Below are 22,535 nucleotides of genomic sequence, written 5' to 3'. Positions count from 1 at the left end.
TACTCAGCAGTGAATATAATACTGCAGATGCAGTCAGCCAGAGAAGAGTATGGAGGGATTCTCATCTTCCTAGTTCTGGATACAGTTTAAGATTATATTAGCTTTCTTGGCTGCCATAACATATTACTGACTCATACTAAGCTTACAATCCATTAAAACCCCTAGATCTTTTAATCTGAATAGCTGTCTAGCCATGGCTTCTCCATTTTGTAATTGTGAAGTTAATTTTTGGAGCTTAAACACTGACTGCACATTTATTTCTATTAAATTTTATCTTATTCAATTGAGTCCAATGTCCTAGCCTGCCAGAGATCTTTTTCAGATGCTGACTATGTCATCCAGTGTTTTACCTATCCCTTCTAATTCTGTGCCATCATCAACTTTCTAAAGCTAGCCATATATACCTTTTTCTAATAAGTCATTGATTTTTAAAAAAGCAACTAAAATTTAAATAGAGTTTGAGCTGAGTTGTGGAGAAAACTAGGGATTCTAAGAGGCAGAAGAGAGAAAGAATTACATTCCATAAATTTGAAAAAAAAAATAGGACCTAATAATAATAGGTCATCATCATCATGACCATCATGATGCAATTTAAGCTTTGCAAAGCACTTAACAAATGTGATCACGTTTCATCCTTACAATAACCCTGGAAAGTAAACGCTATTATTATCCACATTTTACAGAGGAGGAAACTGAGGCAGACAGAAGTTAAGTGACTTCCCAAGAGTCACAGGGCTAGTAAGTGTCAAAAGCTATATTTGAACTCAGTTCTTCCTGAGTGTAGTCCTACAGCAGCCTAAAATATTAAGCTAAGTACCTATGTCTCTGGGACACTCCACTGTAGCTAGTGACATAGTGGATAAAGAACTAGGCCTGGAGTCAGGAACACCTGAGTTCAAATCCAGCCTCAGAAACTTACTAACTGTGTGACCCTAGACAGGTCATTTAACCTCTGCCTCAGTTTCTTCAAATGTAAAATGTGGATAGTAATAACACCTACCTTGCATGCAGATCAAATGAGATAATATTTATATACTGTACTGTATAAATGTTTATTCTCCTCTTCCCTCTCTTCCCTCCCCCCCACCACTCCCAGCAGCCTTCTTCCTAAATCTGAACCATTAAAGATGATTGTTTGTGTCTGGTCATTCAACCCTCCCTTGAGATTTTTCAGACGACTATTTGCTAGGCAATGCTAGAGAGGGCTCTCAATTCTTTTTCTGGTAGAGGTTTGACTATATAGCCATTGAGGCCCCCTCCAATTCTGAAATTATGAGATTCTATGAATCCACTTAATTGAACTGTTGTCCAGCCCGCACTTCTCCATCTCTCCCACAAACAATAGCGTGACAGACCTTGTCAAATATTTTGATAGAATCTAGGTAAACCATATCTATAGCATTTTCTTGATCTACCAGTCCAGTAGCCCTGTAAATTATTTCTATTAAATAAAGAAATAAGACCAGTCTAGCGTGTTCCATTTTTGATGAAACCAGATGATCCCATTTTCTTTTATAGTTGTGTTCTACATACCCTTTAATAACATAGTCTAGAATCTTGTTAATAATCAAAATCAAACTCACTAACTTAGAGTTTGCAAATTTCATTCTCTTTCTTTTTCAAAAAATTTGGGATATTTTCTCGTCTCCAGTCCTTCAACACCCCTCCCTTTCTCTATGACCTTTCAAAGATCATTGCTATCCAAGACAATTCCGAAAGACTCATGATGGAGAATGCTAACCACATGCAGAGAAAGAACTATGGAGTCTGAATGCAAATTGAAGCATACTATTTTCATTTTTTTTTCTCATGGTCTTTCTCTTTTGTTCTGATTCTTCTTTCACAATGTGACTAATGTGAAAATATATTTAACATGATTGTACATGTATAACCTGTATCAGATTGCTTGCCATCTTGGGGAGGGGGGAATGGAGGGAGGTAGGAAGAAAAATTTAAAACTCAAAATTTTACAAAAATGTATGTGTTGAAAACTATCTTTACATATCATTGGAAAAAATACTATTAAGGGGATGTACCCTTAAGATACAACTTATTGGGCCAAGTAAGTGACTTGAATTCATGAATTCCACTTAGCTCTTCTACAATCACCTTACCTAACCTGGATATCAGCTCCCTATTGGTCATTTTATTTTGTTGTTCCCCTCCCAGAAATATTCTTATTCTTCTTGGTAGAGAAAAGAGAAATACACCAAGAGTTAAACGACTCTGCCTTTTCTCCATCATTGGTTATCATATGACTGAATAGCAGTCCTATCTCTTCTTGAATACTCCTCTTTCCCCCTCCCATATAGTTTTTTTTTTTGGTGGGGGGTGAGGCAATTGGGGTTAAGTGACTTGCCCAGGGTCACACAGCTAGTAAGTGTCAAGTGTCTGGTCTGAGACTGGATTTGAACTCAGGTCCTCTTGACTCCAGGGCCAGTACTCTATCCATTGTGCCACCTCACTGCCCCTCCCATATAGTTTTTAAAAGGCTTTTTTTCTTATGCTTAGCTTTCCTCATGAACCTCAATTCATTTTGAGTTTTGTTAATTCTGACACGATTCCTATAGCATATATTCTATGCTTATGAATTCTTCTTCTGTTACTTATCCTTGTTCTCATCTTCAATATTCTCAAAAATCTAAGTCCATTGGTTGGTTCCCTGTGCATGTACATGGCATATGTACATGTACATATCAGAATAGTTTCTCTGTGTGCCTTCAGAATTTTGTTCTTGAGAGCCTGCTAGTTCTCCTGGGCAGACTTGCCTGATTGATTTTTTTCCCATATTTATTTATTTTTAGTTTTCAACATTCACTTTCACAAGATTTTGAGTTCCAAATTTTTTTCCCTCTCCTTTCTTCCCTTCTCCCCTCCCTAAGATGGCAAGCAATCTGATATAGGCTATATATGTACAATCATATTAAGCACATTTCCAATCAAAACAAAAGGGAAAAACCAAGAGAAAGAAAAAGAGAGAAAATAGTATGCTTCAATCTGCATTCAGACTCCATGGTTCTTTCTCTGGATATGGATAGCATTTTCCATCATGAATCTTTTGGAATTGTCTTAGATCATTTTATTGCTGAGAAGAGCTAAGTCTATCAAAGTTGGTCATTGCACAATGTTGCTATTACTGTGTTCAGTGTTCTCCTGGTTCTGCTCACTTCACTCAGCACCAGTTCATGTAAGTCTTTCTAGGTTTTTCTGAAATCCACCTGTTCATCATTTCCTATGGCACAACAGTATTCCATTACATTTATATACCACAATTTGGTCAGCCATTCCCAGCTGATGGGCATCCCCTCCATTTCCAATTCTTGGCCACTACAAAAAGAGCTGCTATAAATATTTTTGTACATGTGGGTCCTTTCCCCTTTTTTGATGATCTCTTTGGGATACAGACCTAGTAGTGGTATTGCTGGATCAAAGGGTAAACATAGTTTAATATCCCTTTGGACATAGTTCCAAATTGCTCTCCAGAATGGTTGGATCAGTTCACAATTCCACCAACAATGCATTAATGTTCCAATTTTCCCAATCTTCTCCAACATTTATCATTTTCCTTTTGTGTCATATTAGCCAATCTGATAGGTGTGAGGTGGTACCTCAGAGTTGTTTTAATTTGCATTTCTCTAATCAATAGTGATTTAGAGTATTTTTTCATATGGCTATAGATAGCTTCAATTTTTTCATCTGAAAATTGTCTGTTCATATCCTTTGACCATTTATTAATTGGGGGAATGACTTGTATTCTTACAAATTTGACTCAGTTCTTTATATATTTTAGAATTAAGGCCTTTATCAGAGACACTGATTGTAAAACAATTTTTAGCTTTCTCCTTTCCTTCTAATCTTGGTTGCATTGGCTTTATTTGTGCAAAACCATTTAAATTTAATGTAATCAAAATTATCCATTTTGTGCCTGATTGAATTTTAGTGCATGGGATCCTAACTATCCTTTCTCTAAATTCTTTGAAATCTGCTCTCCCCAAACCTAGGATGCCTCGGGCCATGTTTGGCTTTTATTTCCTCCTTCTCTGTAACAAATTCTAACATGGAATGAATGATAACTTACTGAATAGCACTTAATTTGTTGAGCACAGTGCCAGGCATTGCACTAAGTCCTGGGAATACTAATACAATTAAGCAAAACAGTCCCTGTCCTCAAGGAGCTTCCTCTAACAGAGGAAGATAACACAAAGAGGAACCAGAATGGCGGTTAGCAATGGTGGGGAAGTGACATGGGTGGTTGGTTCCCATGAAGAAGGGCTCGCATATCCAAGCCCAGGGTTCCAGGGGCAGAGTCCAGGTTCTAGAAGGAGAGGGAGGAGAAGGATGACAGGAGAGCTGGCAGCATAGTTTACAAAGAGAGAGTAGTTTCTTCAAGTTTCCCATCACTTCCAAGCCAGCACCCAGGTTCCCCTTGTTAGTGAGAATCAGATTCAAGATAGATCAAAGTTCTTTACTTTCAGACTTTCAGTTATCCCTCTATGCAAAGGTAATCACAGTCTCAAAGGTCAGGGATTGTCTCCAGTGGGTTTTAGGACTGGGGTTGCACAATTCCCATCAAATTCTAATTCATCTCTGCTGAATTTTCCTTAATCCCCTTTGCCTTCTTCTCTCAGGAAGGACCTTTTTCTCCCCCAGTCTTTGTATTATGCAAGTCTAGTGTACACTGTTTAAGTACTATTTTGTACTATCGTCATTTGTAGAGGTCACTTCCCTTTAATAGACTGCAAGTCAAATGAGAGAGAGCCAAGACAGCTGTATCTAAATTTTGTCTCCCCCAAAATGGCTGACATAGTGCTATGTACACAGGAGACACTTAAGAAATATTTGTTGAGTTGAATAATAGTGTAGATTTTCAAATCACGTATGTGACAAGACCGTTAAAAAGTGAGAATGAGTATATAAGCAATATCAGCAACCCAACTCATTTGTCATCAGGCCTTGTAGATATCATATTTAAGATGCTGAGTGGCCAGGGAATGTGGGAGGGAAAAGAACAAGCGTTTATATGTTGTTCAATCAGTTTTCAGTCGCGTCTGACTCTTTGTGACCCCATTTGGGGTTTGGTTTTTTTTTTAGGCAAAAATACTGGAGTGGTTTGCCATTTCCTTCTCCAGCTCATTTTATGAATGAGGAAACTGAGGCAAATAAAGTTGAGTGACTTGCATAGGGTCACATAGCTATTAAGTATCTGAGTTCAGATTTGAAGTTAGGAAGATGAGCCTTCCTGAAAATAGGTGTGGCACTCTATCCACTGCACCACCTAGCTGCCCATGCATTTATGTTACAACTACTCTGTGCCAGGCACTATGCTATGCTAAGTACTTTGTAAATATTATCTCATTTGATCCTTACACTAACTCTGTGAAGTAGGTGATATTATTATCCCATTTTACAGTTGAGAAGACTGAAACCAACAAAGTTTAAGTGACTTGCTCAGGGTCTCACAGCTAGTGTCTGAGGCTAAACTTGAACGCATGAGGGCCTGAATGAGGTTGAAGAAATCTAAAGTCCTCAAATGCATCTGTGATTTCATTGATTCAGGAGTTCCTTCTGCTGAAGCAGATTGGAACTATCCGAGTTGGTCTATCCTGTCCAGTTCTTATTCATGCCCTTCCCGATTTTCACAACATGGAGTCCAACCAAAATGTTAGACAGAGGCCTTCCTTGCTTTTCCTCAATATCTCGAAAGTACCAGTGGAACACTTTCTCCAACCACCTGCCACCCCCTACTCTCATGACCACTCCATTTTCTCATTCTTTCATTTTTTGGTGACAGCTTTCATTTCTGTTCTCCCTCAGAGTTTCTCTGTGATTATATGTTGTAGCCTGCTCACAGCCAACAGCCTTTCCATTGTCTTTTTTTTTTTAAAGGCAATTGGGGTTAAGTGACTTGCCCAGGGTCACACAGCTAGTAAGTGTCAAGTGTTTGGTCTGAGGTCACATTTGAACTCAGGTCCTCCTGGGCTGGTACTCTATCCACTGCGCCACCTAGCTGCCCTTTCCATTGTTTTCTGTGGAGGCAGTGGTGTTCCACATTTGACTACTAGCATATAGCAACAACAGTAAAATGTTTGTATTGAAAATGTGGGCCTTTTTGATGAAGAAATCAAAACTATATATAGTCATATGAAAAACTGCTATAAATCATTATTGATTAGAGAAATGCAAATTAAGAAAATTTTGAGATATCATCTTATAACCTATCAGATTGGCTAAAATGACAAAAGGGGAAAGCAGCAAATGTTGGAGGGGATGTGGAAAAATTGGGACAATAATTCACTGTTGGTGAAACTGAACTGATCCAACCATTTTGCAGAGCAATCTGGGGTCATGCCCAAAGAGTTCTGAAACTGTGTATACCCTTTGACCCAACCATACCACTATTAAGTCTGTTTCCCAAGGTGATCAGGGAAAAAGGAAAAGAACCTATATGTTCTAAAATATTTATAGCAGCTCTTTTTGTGGTGGCATAGACCTGGACATTGAGAGGACGTCCATCAATTAGGGAATGGCTAAACAAGCTGTGGAATATGATTGTGACAGAATACAACTGTGCTGTAAGAAATGATGAGCTGGTTGATTTTAGAAAAACATGTAAAGACTTGCATGAAATAATGAAGAGTGAAATGAGTAGAACCAAGGAATGCTGTATACAGTACCAGTAATATTGTTCAAAGAATCATTGTGAACAACCAAGTTATTCTCAGTACTGTAAATACTCGAATCAATTATAAAGGACCTATGAAGGAAGATGCTACCCACCTCCAGAGAAAGAACCGATTAATGGAAGTGTGTATACTGTGGTTTTACATATATCTATAAGTCTGTGTCAAATGGTGGCCTTCTTTAGTGTTGGGGGGGGGAAGGAAGGAGGAAGACAATTCAGAACTAAAATGTAAGCAAAAAATAAAGAAAAATTTAAAAATATATAGGCCTTTACCATTATGGGAAGCTTGGGATTAGTAAAGTGCTTTGCAGTTTTATGAAAGCAAACCAGTAGACTCTCCTTCTCCTTTTCAACTCTGGGTTCAGTTCATCGTCTACCTGTATTGGCAACGCCAGATAGATATAATGTTAGATAAACTCTCTACGGTGTTCCTTCAGATACCCTTTGAAATCTAGGCAATAAATTTTCATTCACTTGGTCTGCCTTGCATGGAGAGACAGGCTAAATTCCTTTGAGGGTTCTCTACTAATATACTCATAGAGGATGCCCTCAATTTCATGTAGATGTGCTAATAGTTGGCATATAGGTTGATAGCTGCTGATGCTTTTTTGGTAACTTGTTTTTGGAGCCAATAAGGTCTGAGATTTTTTTTACATCACTTGGGTATTTTCCCTGCCTTTCAATTGTCAAGACCGTAATTAAGGTAAAGTGACGTACAATGTTCCAAGCACATTCAATTTATTGGTAAAACCAACAATTACAGTTAATTGGTCTTGGCTCCTCAGTCAACCAAAACACCACAAGGTAGGGCTTACTAGCCTTCATATAGTTTTGGGAAGTATAAGAGAACAAAGAATAGGAAAACATCACAGACAAAAAATAATATAATTGGTTATGAGTTCCAAAGTATCATAGATGATGGAAAACAATATAATTGGATGGAAGTTTGGAATGTGGGCATAGCAACAACCTTTCCTTCCATTTTGTTCTTACGGAAAGCTTATTGGTAGTATCCACCTGCAAGGCTATTTAGTATCACAGTGATAACAGGCCTGACTTTTTTGAAGGACAGCCAGCATTGTAGAGATAACAGACCAGACTCCCTGGCATCCACCTGCATCTTTCAAGGACAAGGTTTCTTCCAATTGTACAAGGGCAGCTAGTGGTACAGAGATTACAATTTTCTTTCAATTAAAGTGATTTATAGGGAAACTTAGCTTTCAAACATAATAGAGAGGAAAGCTGACTTTCAGGACTCATGAACTTCTCAACTTAACTCAGAGGCAAAAGAGATGGCTCAGGCAGTTACAGAATAGAATCAATTACAGAATGGAATCAAATATCAGATCTAAGGTCAATATTTGATTTTGTCATAATGCTTTATGAATCAGTCCTTTGATGCCTTTACAATTGTATTGTCTTCAACGTGTTATCTTCACTATATGTACTTCATCCAAGCTGACCAAAGAAGGACTTTTCTTTTGTTGTCTTTAATGCCCTTTCTATTTACATTATAAGCATCTCCGGGACTGTGAAGTCAGGATCCAAGTATAGTGGGTCCACTATCCTTGATGGACAAAGTGGGTAAACATTTTTTGCAAAGTGTTTCCATTTTTTTCTTCTCTTTTTAATCTTCTCTCCATTTTCATCCTTGAATACCCTTGGGATAGCTTTGCTTAGTTGAATATCTTGCCAACTTTTCTTTATTTTCCCCCCCAGATGGTAGTTTGGCATTTTATTTAACACAAATAAAAATGTGCAAAACAGTTTACTCATTTTCTTCACTCCTCAGCCAGACATTTGGATTGGTGATCTTGACGGCTAGCTGAGCAGAGCTGGAGGAATTCCTATTCCAATTCCTAGAGGAAACATTGTAAGCAGTATAAGATTTGTTGCACGTTAAGAGTACTTCTAGCTCTTTTGACCTTGCTTACCAAAATTTTTTGGAATCTGCTGGGTGGCATGTGTTTTATCTCCTTATTGCTTCCATAAGAATGTCGGAAGGGCATAAAGATCTGGCTCTTGAATGGTCTTCGAATCCTATTTTGGCCCTTCTTATTCCCATCAGCTTCACTTGATCTTGACATAATAATTTGACTGGCATGAGATGAACTTTTTTTTTTATTCTTGGCTTCTTTTAGGCTTCATGAGGGGTTTACAGGCAATACTGAGTAAGAAAAAAGGGGACACAAGTTTCCTCTAAGCTGGTTTTTATTCTTCGCTGCTTTTCTCTGTTTGATGAGATAATCCTGCTTATGATCATCCAACATTCTTCTTTTTAAGATTTTACATACAAATTTAGATTCTAAGCCAGTGTTGCCTTTGGTAGACATCTTTTCCTATTTGGCAAGTTAGTCAGATGTTTGTTGGGGCAGCTAGGTGTCGCAGTGGATAGAGCACCAGCCCTGAAGTTGGGAGGACCTGAGTTCAAATCCAGCCTTAGACCAAACACTTGACACTTACTAGCTGTGTGACTCTGGGCAAGTCACTTAACCACATTGCCTAACAAAACAAACAAACAGATGTTTGTTGACTAAGGCTTTTGGGGGTTTCTTTTTTTTCCCCTTTGAACTCCTTTGCTACAGCAATTAATTTATGCTTCTGGATGAAATTACGGTCAGTATCAACATAATTTCTGTTGTTCGCTTCCCATTTTTGATAATTTGTTTCAATAGAAGAAGCATGTGTCCTCAAAACTGGGGGTAATACAGATTTGCTTTAGCTATTTTCCACTCTGAAATGGTGTAAAACCTCTGGGTTCTCTTTGTCTTCCACCCCAAGGCTGGTCAAGAAATGATTCTCCCTTCAGACGAATAAACAAAAATATCTCTATTATTTCCTGTGATTTTCTTGACTGATTGAAAGGATCCATTGCTAAGAGTATTCTCTAATTCCACAATTCATTTAAGACTGAGTCTCTGTATTATATATGTATTTTCAAACGTCTAGTTAAAATCCACACATATGGATTCCGCCTACCTCTCAACCAGAGGCAGCATGGCATGGTGGAAAGAGATCAGGGTTCAAGTTCCCTCCCATCCTGCCCTTGACATATACTGACTATGTAATCTTCGACAAGTCACTTAACCAATCGATGTTCTAGGCAATTGTCAAGACTCTAAGTTCCAAAGAAGTATCCACCTACAGTGGGAGAATGAGTTTTCTCATTGAGGATTTTTCCCTGTATTAATTATGGTCCCTCCAACCCATCTACCTTCAACGTTTGTCAACCATTCATCATAGAATTATAAAATATTACAGCTGAGAGAATCTTAAAGGGATGCCCCTTACATGAAGTCTCCAAGTGAAGTCTGGATGACCACTTGTCAGGGAGGTTATAGAAGAGACTCCTGTTTAGGAACCTGTGAGACTAGATGGTCTCAGGGATTCCTTTCAATTTTGACATTGTGTGATCTAGTCCAACTCCACGAGGATTCTGAATCTGGAAAGGTTAAGTGACACAGCTCTTTGGTGGGAAGAATCTTCTTCCAATTTCTATTCTAGGACCTTAGCCCGGATTCTAGAGGTAAAGACTTTCAATAATGCAGAATAAATTTTGGAATATAGATAGCCCCCAAGCCCCATTGTATTTAAGTTCAATTGAGAAAGCATGCAAGGCATTGTACTAAGCTTTAAGAATAGAAAGATACAAACAAAAAGCAAAACAAAATCTGAATCAGCCACTCCCTCAAGGAGATTAAATTCTAGTAACCATAAATTAAGTCTATGGCCAGCAGTATACTGGCCCCATACAAAAATAAGAAAATGCAGTAACTAGAAATAAAACTATCTGGCAATATAATCTACTCCCAATCAGGTCCTTCTAGAGAGCCTGACCAGGCACAGGGGGCAAGTGGAACTAGACCCAGCCTGACTCCAGGAGACTTCAGAACAAGGTAAGCTCCCAGGGGCATTATGTAATTGTCATGCATTTTGTTTGTTTGTTTGTTTGTTTTTTATAATCTTCCCTTCACCGAGGACAACTAGTAGTCAGGGTTCGTCATAGGCTTTTAATAAATGCGTGTTGTAACAAAGCCAATATGACCAAGATTAGAAGGAAAGGAGGAAGCTTGGGAAACAATTTTTACGGCGAGTGTCTCTGATAAAGGCCTCATTTCTAAAATATGTAGAGAACTGAGTCAAATTTATAAGAATACAAGTCATTCCCCCAATTAATAAATGGTCAAAGGATATGAACAGGCAGTTTTCAGATGAAGAAATTAAAGCTTCTATAGTCATATGAACAAATACTCTAAATCACTATTGATTAGAGAAATGCAAATTAAAACAACTCTGAGGTACCACCTCATACCTATCAGATTGGCTAATATGACACAAAAGGAAAATGATAAATGTTGGAGAAGATTGGGAAAATTGGAACATTAATGCATTGTTGGTGGAATTGTGAACTGATCCAACCATTCTGGAGAGCAATTTGGAACTATGTCCAAAGGGATATTAAACTATGTTTACCCTTTGATCCAGCAATACCACTACTAGGTCTGTATCCCAAAGAGATCATCAAAAAAGGGGGAAAGGACCCACATGTACAAAAATATTTATAGCAGCTCTTTTTGTAGTGGCCAAGAATTGGAAATGGAGGGGATGCCCATCAGCTGGGAATGGCTGACCAAATTGTGGTATATAAATGTAATGGAATACTGTTGTGCCATAGGAAATGATGAACAGGTGGATTTCAGAAAAACCTAGAAAGACTTACATGAACTGGTGCTGAGTGAAGTGAGCAGAACCAGGAGAACACTGAACACAGTAATAGCAACATTGTGCAATGACCAACTTTGATAGACTTAGCTCTTCTCAGCAATAAAATGATCTAAGACAATTCCAAAAGATTCATGATGGAAAATGCTATCCATATCCAGAGAAAGAACTATGGAGTCTGAATGTAGATTGAAGCATACTATTTTCTCTCTCTTTTTTTCTTTCTTGTGGTTTTCCCTTTTGTTCTGATTCTTCTTAAACAACATGACTAATGTGGAAATACGTTTGATATGATTGTACATGTATAGTCTATATCAGATTGCTTGCCGTCTTGGGGAGGGGAGAAGGGAGGAAAAAAGGGAGAAAAAAATTTGTAGCTCAAAATCATATAAAAGTGAATGATGAAAACAATAAATAAATTTAAAAAATTTAATTGCACAAGTGGAAGCCAATGACTTAATGAGAAATCAGGGAACAATAAAATAAAGGCAAAAGAATTAAAAAAATGCTTGTTGGATCGGATCGGACTGTGCTTGGGTTCAGGAGCTGTGTCTTTTCAGCAGCTCAACACCAAGAGTGGGAGATGGATGAGAATGGCAATCAGCATGCTCTCCAGTTCTTTGCCCTGAACAGCTCCCCAGACTGGTCCCTGGAGTTCTGATTTTTCAGGGGACAAACGCAACAGCCTTGCCAGCCTCAGCCACAGATCCCACCCCACCCTACCCTTTCCTTCCAAACGCTTTGTGGAGCAGGGGGAAAGAGGCGGTGCTTCAGCCTGGTCCTGGCCGCACCACCTGGGGCGTACCCTCTCCCCTCAGGGGAGGAGAAGAGAGGTCCGCTCCGCCCTCCCGTGGGCATGCAAAGCCTGCAGCTGGCGCCCGGGCGTTGGGTGCAGCGCAGGGTCCCAGAGAAGAGAAAGAACACGAGCTCCAGCCCCGCCATCGGGTCCGGCCAACTCCGCCAAGCACCATGAAGATGCACTTCAGCATCCCAGTGTCCCAGCAGAGGCTGGACACACTGGGGGTCGCTACGTGGTACGTGGATCCTGAGGCTAGGGTGAGCGGGCAGAAATTCGGACCAGGTTGCCTGACTTCTTTTTCACCGCTAACGTGTTTGTCTGTCTGTCCGTCTGTGTGATTTCAGCTGTACTCTGTGTACCTGGAAGGGTTCCTCTTCTGCAAGGTGCGCTACAGCCAGCTGCATCGCTGGAACGAGCAGGTGAGCCCTCGTGGGGAGCCAAGGGGCTGACGAACCAAGGACGTCCCCCAAGACTAGCATCCAGGGTCCCAGAACAACTTCCTATAGTCCAGGAGCCTTCCAGCAGTTTGGGACTGGAATTCGTCTAAGGGTGTAGGACTCCCCTTTCTACCTTGGTGTGGGGAGTGGGAGATGGGGAGAGAGGATACCCAAGGGGCTCAAGAACTAGGGTGGATCACCAGAGGCTGACATCCACTGGGTCAGGGCAGCATCTCTTGAACCAGGAACCTGAGGATTAGACTCAGTTACTAAAATATAGGACGCCTGCCTTCCTCCTGGGGAAACACGAGGTGGGTGGGGAAGGAGAAACTTGGGGCAGGGGATGTTATATCGCGGCTGACAGGCACGGCCAATTTACATTTGCTGATACAGATACTTTGATCTAACTGAGTAAGTAAGTAAGTTCACATTACTGGCTACTTTATCTGTGTGACCTGAGGAAAACCATAACTTCCCCAGGTCTCAGTTTCTTCATCTGTAAAAGGGGCATGATCACAGATCTAGAATAGAAGGAGACCTCAAAAGCCATTAATCCAATCTGGCTATTTTACAGATGAAGAAACAGAGGCGGAAGGAGGTTGTGACTTGCCCAAGGTCAAATTTGTAGTGAGTGGCAGAGGGGGATTTCAGTCTAGGTCCTTTAATATTTGCTGACATTTATGTAACACTTTCCAGATGTACAAAACACTTATATACTCCTTTCCTCATTTAATAGTGTGAATGGCCTGGATGACCTTTCAAACCCACCTGGTCTGAAATCCTGGCCATCTTCTCCTGTCCAGTAAGTGAGTGTAATGACTTTAAAAAGGACTTTAAAAAGTCAGAAGCCAGGTGTGTAACAGGGTTGCTCTGAATTAGTGAGAAGGTGTTTGCATTAGGAAAAGAACAAAAGATTTTTGACTCTCAGGCCCATGCTCTACACCTGGGACACCTCTAAAGGTTTAGATTTCCCATCCCTTCCTCATTACCCCTGAGAGATATGCCCCTTCTTAAATGAGCAAACTTCCTTCACTGAATTCTCTCTACCCAGATAATACAGTCCCAAACTGGCAGCTTCGGTTCGTTAGTGTTTATCTTCCTCCTTCCACAGAGTTCCTTTAGCTGGTTCCTATTAAACAGGTGTGTCCTTATTTTTTTTGTTTTCTGGTGGTCATATTCATAGTACTCAAGTATGGGCAAGTATGAAAGCCCAAGCCTAAAAGAATGACTGATCAGGATGACATTTAGGCTCTTGGCAATTACCTTACTTTGTTGTAGAGGATGTTTATTTCTGGGATTAGGATTGCCCATCTGCCATTTTGTTTTCCTAACTTGATGGGGTGAAAAAACCTGAATAAACTGAGGTAACTGATTAAAGGAAGCATTTATTTTATTCTTATATTTTGGAAGTAAAATTTAAATATATTAGTATGAAATGTATTTGGTGATGGGAATAGTGGTACCATCCTTTGTGGTAGGTGATTTATAAATTGTGGATTCAGAAAATTGAAATACTATTAGGTGCTTTTGACTAAGATGTATGTGATTGGTTCTGGGAATGTTTTGATGCCAATAATGTGAAAACCATATAGTCGCTGGGAATATGGGAGTCAACAGTTTTCTTGATGAGTTTTCTACATATAGTAGGTACTTAATGGTGTTTGTTGACAATTAGGGATTTGGGTCATATAGTAGGGAAACATCCAAGTGTATGCCTGTAATGAATTAGTAGGGTGACGTGATGAGATAGGCTACCTTCAAGGCAGCTGATAGGAAGCATCTTGAAGAATTTCTGGATAGGTCTATGCATAATTAGTAGCCTCAGATAAAAATGACCTGGGGGGCAGTTGTGAGGTCCCTTTCATCCCATCTGGAGACAAAAGAGAAGAGAGATGTTGGGTAAACCTTTACCCCACTGTCTTTTCTGGTGTTTTCTGCTTTAGAAGCTCCAAATTAGGGATCTTTGGTATATTTAAATGGCATTTAATGAATGACATTGGCCATGTTCCCTGTGGAGACTAAATGGATTTTAAGAGGTATCCAACGGTAGTGCCCAATTTTTCCAAGTACTAAAGTGACAATATTCTTTGGAACATCCATCTTCCTTGTGTCTTGCTGGTGTAAATTTCTCCTCTTTCTATTACTCCAGGATGCATAGTTCTTAAGTGGCTTTTCAAAGTTGGCAAAATTGTCATAACAAAAAGTAAAGATTTAAATGATTCTTCCCTTAACATGAGTTTTTAAAAATACCTTTCATTTTTACACTGCAGTCATTTCTGAATATACCTCCAAGTGCTGGATATGGAGTCAGGAAAACCTGAAAATCCTGTCTTACACACCTGTTGACTGTGTGATCCTGAAGAAGTCACTGAACCTTTCACAGTCTCAATTTTTTCATCTGTAAAATGGGGATGATAATAATAGCACCCACTTCACAGGGTTGTTGAGAGGGTCAACTAAAAATGTTCTGTAAACCTAAAAGTTTTATATAACTCTTTGGAAGTGACTATGGTGTTTAGGCTAACTAAATTTTTCCACCAATAGGTACAAATTTATTTATTTGAGCCTGGGGAGTTCCATGCCTTTTCTTGAGATGGAGTTTTCTTAACTTATATTTTGGGAGTAAACAATAGTTTCCCTTGTAACATTCAACACTAGTAATGGTTCCCTATTTGAGAATTAATACAGATGCTGACTTTATGGCAATCACGTAGTTTTTTTTAAAAGCTGAGGTAGCTTTTCTATAGTGTAATGGAAAAAACACTGGGCTGGGAATTTAGAGATCTGGGTTTTAGTCCCAGTTTAGCTAGTAACTAGCTGTATGACCTTGGACAAGTAACCTAGTATCTCTGAACTTCAGTTTCCTTTCTCATTTCCCTTCTTTTCTAAAAAGGATAATCTAATAGACATTATGTTGTTGTTCAGCCATTTTTCAGTCATGTCTGACTCTTTGTGACCCCGTTTGAGGTTTTCTTGGCAAAGACACTGGTTTGCCATTTCCTTCTCCAGCTCATTAGTAGATATTTTATAAGATTTCTTCTAGCACTAAAATCCAATAAAAATGGCAAAATGATCTGGCTTCAAAAATTACACGTAGGGAAGTAAGTAACAGGCAAAAAGATCCTAATTGTGGACCATGAATTCAAAATGTGCATCTAATATTGCAACTGGGGTGTGTGTGTGTGTGTGTGTGTGTGTGTGTGTGTGTGTGTGTGTCTGTGTCTGATCCAATCTCCCAGGTCTTGCACATCTCCATGCCCAGACCTAGAAGTCATCTCTAGTGGTCAGAGGAAGGACCCTGGGCCCTTGTGGGACTCCCCCTCAGTAAAGAGAGAGGCTGCCCTGGTGCCTGCGCTCTGGCGACCAAAGCAGGGTCATAATCCTCATACAAGATAATTGGCTTTGGCAGTTAGACCCTATCTTCCCCCCTGCATAGGTAGATCCTCTACTTCATCCAAACTTGCCCATTCCTTTTTTTCTGAACAAGTTAAGAGATTCCTATCCCTCTACCTTTGTTCAAGCTGTTCCCACTTCCAAAAAAAAAATCCCTCTCTCAATATCTGTGCTTGTTCAAACCTTACTCCTCCATATGGAGATCTCTTTCAGTACTGCCCCAGCTCTTGGTAATTGATTCTCATTCTCTGTGCCATTTGATGTCTAGACCACTCATTCAGTATACTCCATTTGTGATGTTATCTATCCTTTTATGTCTACATTCTATCTCGATTAAGCTTGAAAGTCTCTTTGTGTTCCCAACCCAATGTCCTATTATAAGAGAGGTCATTAGGTCATAGATATAGATCCTATAGGAAGGCTCAGGAGCCATTTCCTTTAATCCCCTCATTTTATAGGAGAGGAAACTGAGGCCCAGGGACATTAAGTGTCTTATCTGAGGTCACATAGGTAGGCAGTGTCAGAGGCAGAATTCAAACACAGGTCCTCTGTTTCCATCATCCTGTGCTGCCTCTCCAAGAAACCTAATACATATTTATCGACGATGACAATGAAAAAGTCTATTTTCAGATGATGTGCTTGTCTGAAGTTAGCTCTCTCACAAAAACGTGCTTCTGGTTACGAGGGGCATGAGGTGAGCTGGCATGGATGGCTCAGGCATTAGGAAATATAGAATGCAGATTTGACATAGTTCCATTCCTTAATGATCTAACATTATTGAATGTTAGACTGAAAACGAGACACCATGATCCATCTCTGCTGCCAGATGGATGGTCAATAGGACACTCACAGCACATGTCCTTTTGATGGCAGGTCAATAGTATCATCATACAAACAGCACAGCATGGCATTATAGTTATTGAGCAGTGAACTCAAGGTATTATAATGAGATTTCAATTTCCACATCTTTGTTCTTGAAAACCTTGCGGTAAAGCTGAGTTATATTGAACATAGGTAACAAAAATGATTTTTAAATGGTAAAAGAGCAACTGTTTTCAGGGTTCTTCTCAAACAGTTTTAAAAGATAAATTAAACTCAGTTCTAGAACTAGCTGATTCTTATTGAAGGCGAAACTAATGGTTCTTTTGAAACCCCTGAAAAATTCTCCAGTTTTGAAAACCTGAAGAACTTGTGAAGTTAATGATTGATTTTTGGCAAAGGGAACTGCCCAGATATTTATAGCATGTTTGTCTTCCCACTCAGACCAATACAGTATTGTTAGTGGAGGATGGTGCTTGGGAATCCTTTGAGCAGCTAGTTTAAGCTATAGGACTGACTAGAAGGGATTTCAGGTTGGAACCACTATAGGAATTCAAATGTTTGTCGACTTAGCATCTGACCTCTCTGTCCCACATGATGTGCCTTTGGCTGCCTTGCTCTATGCCAGCCTGACAACAGGGCTGAATTTGCTGATGCATGCACTATGTGCTGCTCATTAGATTAGAGTCAATTTGGGAAACATCTGTGACTTTTATGAACAGATGCTAAGGCAGACAATTACCTTTCAAACATCAGTTAATCAAGAAATAATGGGATGCAAATAAGACAAGGATTTTTGTTTAGTTTCTATTTTAATGTATTAGAAGAGTTCTTAATCCAGAAATCTTCAGTTGTTTTCCCAGATGACCGCTGCCTCAAATATGGGACTTTTGTCAATTTCACTCCTTTCCCTTTTTATTTCCTTGAGTGTTCATATAAAATGTGCTTCATTTTTATTTGTCTAACAGAAATAAAACCACCAACATGAAATCTCTGTTTCATATATTTAAGCCTAGAAGAAATTGCAGGAGCCCTGCAGATAGGTTTAACAAAAATCATTCAAAATATCAGACCTCCTGAAATGGGACACCGAAAGGTCAGGTGACTTATCCAGGGTCACCCAGAACATAACTTGAATCCAGGTCTTCATGACTCCAAGGATAACTTGCTATCCATCATGCAGGCTGTCTCACTCACCTTTTTTTAATGCCATAGTCATCTACCTGATGACAGACAGGGCACTGTACACATGATATGTAGGTCATATTTTTCCATTTTAGTTCCAATTCTTGCTTGCATACGGCCCAAGTTATTTTATATCTAGCTTAAAATTTTGTTCAATGAGACAAAAGTAGAAAAGATTTGAACAGGGTCAGTAGTAGCTGTGCCACTTATTTTCTGTGTGACCTTGGGGCAAGTTACTTAACTTTTCTGGGCCTCAGTTTCCTTATCTGTAAAATAAGGAGATGGACTAGATGACTTCTGCGGTATGGCCTTTGAAACTCTAGACTTATGATGTTATGGTCCTTCCAGATGTAAATCTATGATTCTGTAATCGTACTCCAAATTTGATGTTCATATCTCAGAGGTGACAGGCTGGGACCCTCCTCCTCCTCCTCCTCCTCCCTCTACTCCTCCTCCTCCTCTTCCCTAGGGACCCGAGGGATTTTGTGCATTTTTTCCTTCAGTAAAAAATACAGATGCATCTTGTATCTAAGCTTTTCTCAATAAATAAGCAAATGAATGAGGATACAATTTCAATTATTTTTATTACTTTGCAGGATCCCAGTCCCTACATGATGCCACAGAGCTTTGTCAAGGAGGGCCCTCTGAGGAAAGCATTGATTGGGTTTTGTTGTCCTTGTTGTTCAGTTGTATCCAACTCTCCCTGACCCCATTTGGGGTTTTCTTGGCAAAGATACTGGAGCAGTCTGCCATTTCCTTCTCCAGCTCATTTTAGAGATGAGGAGACTGGGGCAAACAGGGTTAAGTGACTTGCCTAGGGTCACACAGCTAGTAACTATCTGTGGTCACATTTGAACTCACAAATTTGAATCTTCCTGATTCAGTACCCAGTGCTCTATCCACTGTACCACCTAGCTGCCCTGTTTATTGGGTTAGTAAAAGTTATATCAGAGCGCTTATACTTCTTTAGCTGCCCTCTAAGTGTTCTATTAGGTTGGGATAGGGGGAATTAAATTTTTGACCCCAGGTTTACTTATGTGATCTGATGATCTTAAAAAAAAGAAAAGAAAAGATGAATTTGAGAAATCCAAACACCATCACTTTAATTTTTTCACCTATTAAAAGGCTGTTTGTATATAAGGAAGTTGCTGAGAAGTAACTAGGTTGAGGCAATGGTGTGTTGACTCAGGGCACTGAAGTTTAGAAATCGCTGACAGCTTTTCTTGGTCATATTCCAGCCTATGGTCCACCTGCCCCTCTGCTTCCCAAGAAGCAACTAATCCTTCAGCACTGTAGAAACCATGCAATAACTAACCTAGGGCACTCTTATCTGCCTGATAACTGCAAATGATTTCTTCTTCCTTTTCTTGCCCAAGGCACAAGAATTACTAGTTATGACTCAGTGCTTGGATGAATTTTGCCCTGAGCTTGTGTGTAATATTTTGTGTGTCTTTTTTTTTTTTTTAACCTGGCTCAGAAGTGTACTAGATTTGAAGTCTTACTTGTCTGACTTTTCAGCTGAAACGGGTCTTTGGGAATTGCCTGCCGCCTTTTCCACCAAAGTATTACCTTGCAATGACCACATCTATGGCTGATGAGAGGAGGGATCAGCTGGAACAGTATCTACAAAGTGGTATGTGTATGTATTTTTGAAAAGTTTTCCTTTATGTTGTTAAAATTCTTGCAATGATGCTATTTCCTCTTATATGTGACCTGTTTGACTATTAGAACATGAGTTTGTTGATAGCACATATTGTTTCATTCTTGTCTTTGTATCTCTGGCATTTAGCACAGTGCATGGTGCATGGTAATTGCTTTAAAAGTCTCTCTCCTTCTCTCCCTTCTTTCCTTTTTTCTTCTTTCCTTCCTTCTTCCCTTCCTGTGCCCCTTCCTTTCTTCTTCCCTTCCTTCTCTCCTCCTTCCTTCTCTCTTTCCTTCCCTTCTTTTCTTCCCCCCACCTTTCTTCCCTTCTATCTCCCTTCCTTCTCTCCTCCCTTCTTAACACTCTTCTTTCCCTCCTTCTTTCCCTTCTTCCTTCCCTCCTTCTTTTCTTCCTTCATTTCCTTTCCCCTTATTTCTTTCCTTCTTTCCTTCCTTCCTTCTTTCCTTCTTTCCTTCTACTTTCCAGGTGAGGGTCAGAGCAATGGAATTCACTGTTTTAATGAGGAAGAAAAAAGGCTTTAGATTTACTTTTAAGCTGATTGTACAGAAGCCCCTGGAAGGTGATAGAGAAGTTGGATGGAGAAACAAGGAGCAACAACTTGAGATTATCATTATCTTCAGGAAAAATTTCTAAAGCACTTACTGTGTATAAGGAACACCTACTGTGTGCTAGATGCTATGCTAGGCATTTGGGAGGGATTCACTGAACTATGAAATACAATCCCTCTTCAAGTAGATGACAGTCTCTCTGGGGAGATAGGACATAGACACAGAAAGATAAATAACCTTGTGAGATAGTATATATTAAATTCAAGATGTGCAGCACAGATGGCAAGAGTAGCATGGATTATTGTTCTTCAGTCATATCTGACTCTTTGTGACCCCATTTGGGGTTTTCTTGGCCAAGATATTGGGGTGGTTTTGCCATTTCCTTCTCTAGCTCATTTTACCGACGAGGAAACTGAGGCAAACAGGGTTAAGTGACTTGCCCAAGGTCACAGAGATAGTATATGTCTATAGTGGGATTTGAACTTGGGTCCTCCTGACCATAAGGCTGGCGTGCTATCCACTGCATCACCTAGCTGCCCCTGGCACAGAATAGAGGAGAAGTGATCGCTGAGAGAGACTGGAGAAAGCCTCACAGAGGGGCTAGAACCTGAACTGAACCTTGAATGAAGGAGAGACATGATACCAGTAGAGAACAGTGGGGAGACCATTCTAGGGGTGGGGAGAAGGTGTGGAAATTGGCATGTTTGGCAGTTCCATTCAAGTCCACAATTTGTTAATTATCTATTATGTGCCAGGCACTAATCTAGGTGCTAGGAGTCCAAAGGCAAAAATAAAACAGTCCATGCCTCCAAGGAGTTTATATTCTACTGAAGCAGGGAGAAACAAGAGAAAAAATTTGTTTGTCTGGACTTAAGATTTCCAAACAGGGGTAGAAGTGGGAGATGACATGGAACCACTCAGTAGGGGCTTTTAAAAAATTGTTGTTCAGTCATTTCAGTTGCTTCTGACTCTTCGTGACCCTATTTGGAGTTTTCTTCGAAGAGCTACTGGAATGATTTGCCATTTTCTTCTCCAGCTCATTTTACAGATGAGGAAACTGAGGCAAACAGGGTTAAGTGACTTGCCCAGGGTCACACAGCTAGTGAGTGTCTGAGGTCACATTTGAACTCAAGTCTTCCTGACTCCAGGGCTGGCTCTCTGTCCACTGCACCACCTTGTAGACTCATAGTAATAAATCACATGTGTAGTGCCTTGCATGTAGTAGATGCTGAAGTGTTTGCTGAATTGAATAGAGCACTGGAAGGTTCACACAGAACCAGGATGGTCCAGTGAAAATAACCCTGGCTTTGGATTATGAGCCATGCAGTATGTTGTGCTTACTACCTGTGTGACTGGAGAGTTTAGTTGACTTTCAGGCCAATTTTCTCTATTGGTAAAATGAAAAGATTGGACTAGATGGTCTCTGTGGTCCTTGCCAGATTTAGATTTATAGTTTTAAGTCTCCTCTCAATACCTCTGAGGTAGGTAACATAAGTGTTATAAACCCCATTTTAGAGATGAAAAAACTGGTACTCGAAAATCTGAATTGGCTCCTCCAAGTGAGTGTTGTAGACAGCATGTGATTTCTTAGGTTTATCACTCAAGCAGACTTCCTGGAGTGGGAGTGCCTTGTACTTACATTTAGACAAAAAGGACTGGCCTTAGTTGGCTGCCATGCTGAAGGTGACCCCATTCCTGCTAGAGTGCCTGAGTAAAGATTCAAAGCCTACACTGGAATGAGATGCCTGGGTTAGGATTTGTGTGGAATGAGAGCATTGTGGCTTCTCCCATCTTCCCATGCTAACCCCAATGATGTTCATTATTTTCCAGTCCCTATGGATCCGAAAATCTTGAGAAGTGAAGTCTTCATCCACTTTTTTACATTGCTACAGCAGGTAAGTTTAACCTTCCTTAGGGAGGTAGCCAATTGCCTACAGATACTGCCAAGGATATGCTAGACCAGGAGAGAGCTGGTTGTTAAATTTTCAGTATGAGCATTTTGGAAATTAGGAAATACTATCAGAGCTTGATTTATTGCTTTGTTGATTATTTAAACTTGATCAGCCAATCAATCAATATTTATTAAGCCTTTTTTTTTTAATGTTGCTGGCTCTCTGTTTTCCTGGCTGAAGATCTAAACCGTTGGACATAATTTATTTAGATTGTGTCAGGCACTGTGCTAAGTTCTGGGGATTCAAAAAGAAGCAAAAGACAATCCTTGCCTTCAAGGAGCTTATAATCTAAAGCTGGAGACAATGTGCAAACAAATACATACAAAGATATATAT

At 39.8% G+C, this 22,535-nt stretch overlaps 1 protein-coding gene across 6 annotated transcripts in view; it reads left to right on the top strand.

Moving 5' to 3' along the window:
* SNX31 (sorting nexin 31) overlaps positions 1-22,535 on the top strand; it is a 96,062-nt gene that overhangs the window by 13,063 nt on the left and 60,464 nt on the right. For 3 of the 6 annotated variants that reach the window (XM_020969437.2, XM_020969430.2, XM_020969416.2), the window contains exons 2-5: positions 10,500-10,578; positions 12,548-12,622; positions 19,556-19,670; positions 22,079-22,143. In XM_020969437.2, the coding sequence (XP_020825096.1) occupies positions 19,613-19,670; positions 22,079-22,143 (123 nt within the window). In that variant the 5' untranslated portion in view covers positions 10,500-10,578; positions 12,548-12,622; positions 19,556-19,612. Of the gene's footprint in view, positions 1-10,499; positions 10,579-12,163; positions 12,443-12,547; positions 12,623-13,379; positions 13,443-19,555; positions 19,671-22,078; positions 22,144-22,535 lie in introns of those variants that run through there. The other 3 variants (XM_020969442.2, XM_020969424.2, XM_078153685.1) reach the window with 3 other exon arrangements.

Source organism: Phascolarctos cinereus, unplaced genomic scaffold (genome assembly GCF_003287225.1).
Source record: "Phascolarctos cinereus isolate Bilbo 61053 unplaced genomic scaffold, phaCin_HiC Scaffold_4;HRSCAF=312, whole genome shotgun sequence".
Lineage (NCBI taxonomy): Eukaryota > Metazoa > Chordata > Mammalia > Diprotodontia > Phascolarctidae > Phascolarctos > Phascolarctos cinereus.
This window is presented reverse-complemented; position numbering and strand designations above follow the sequence as displayed.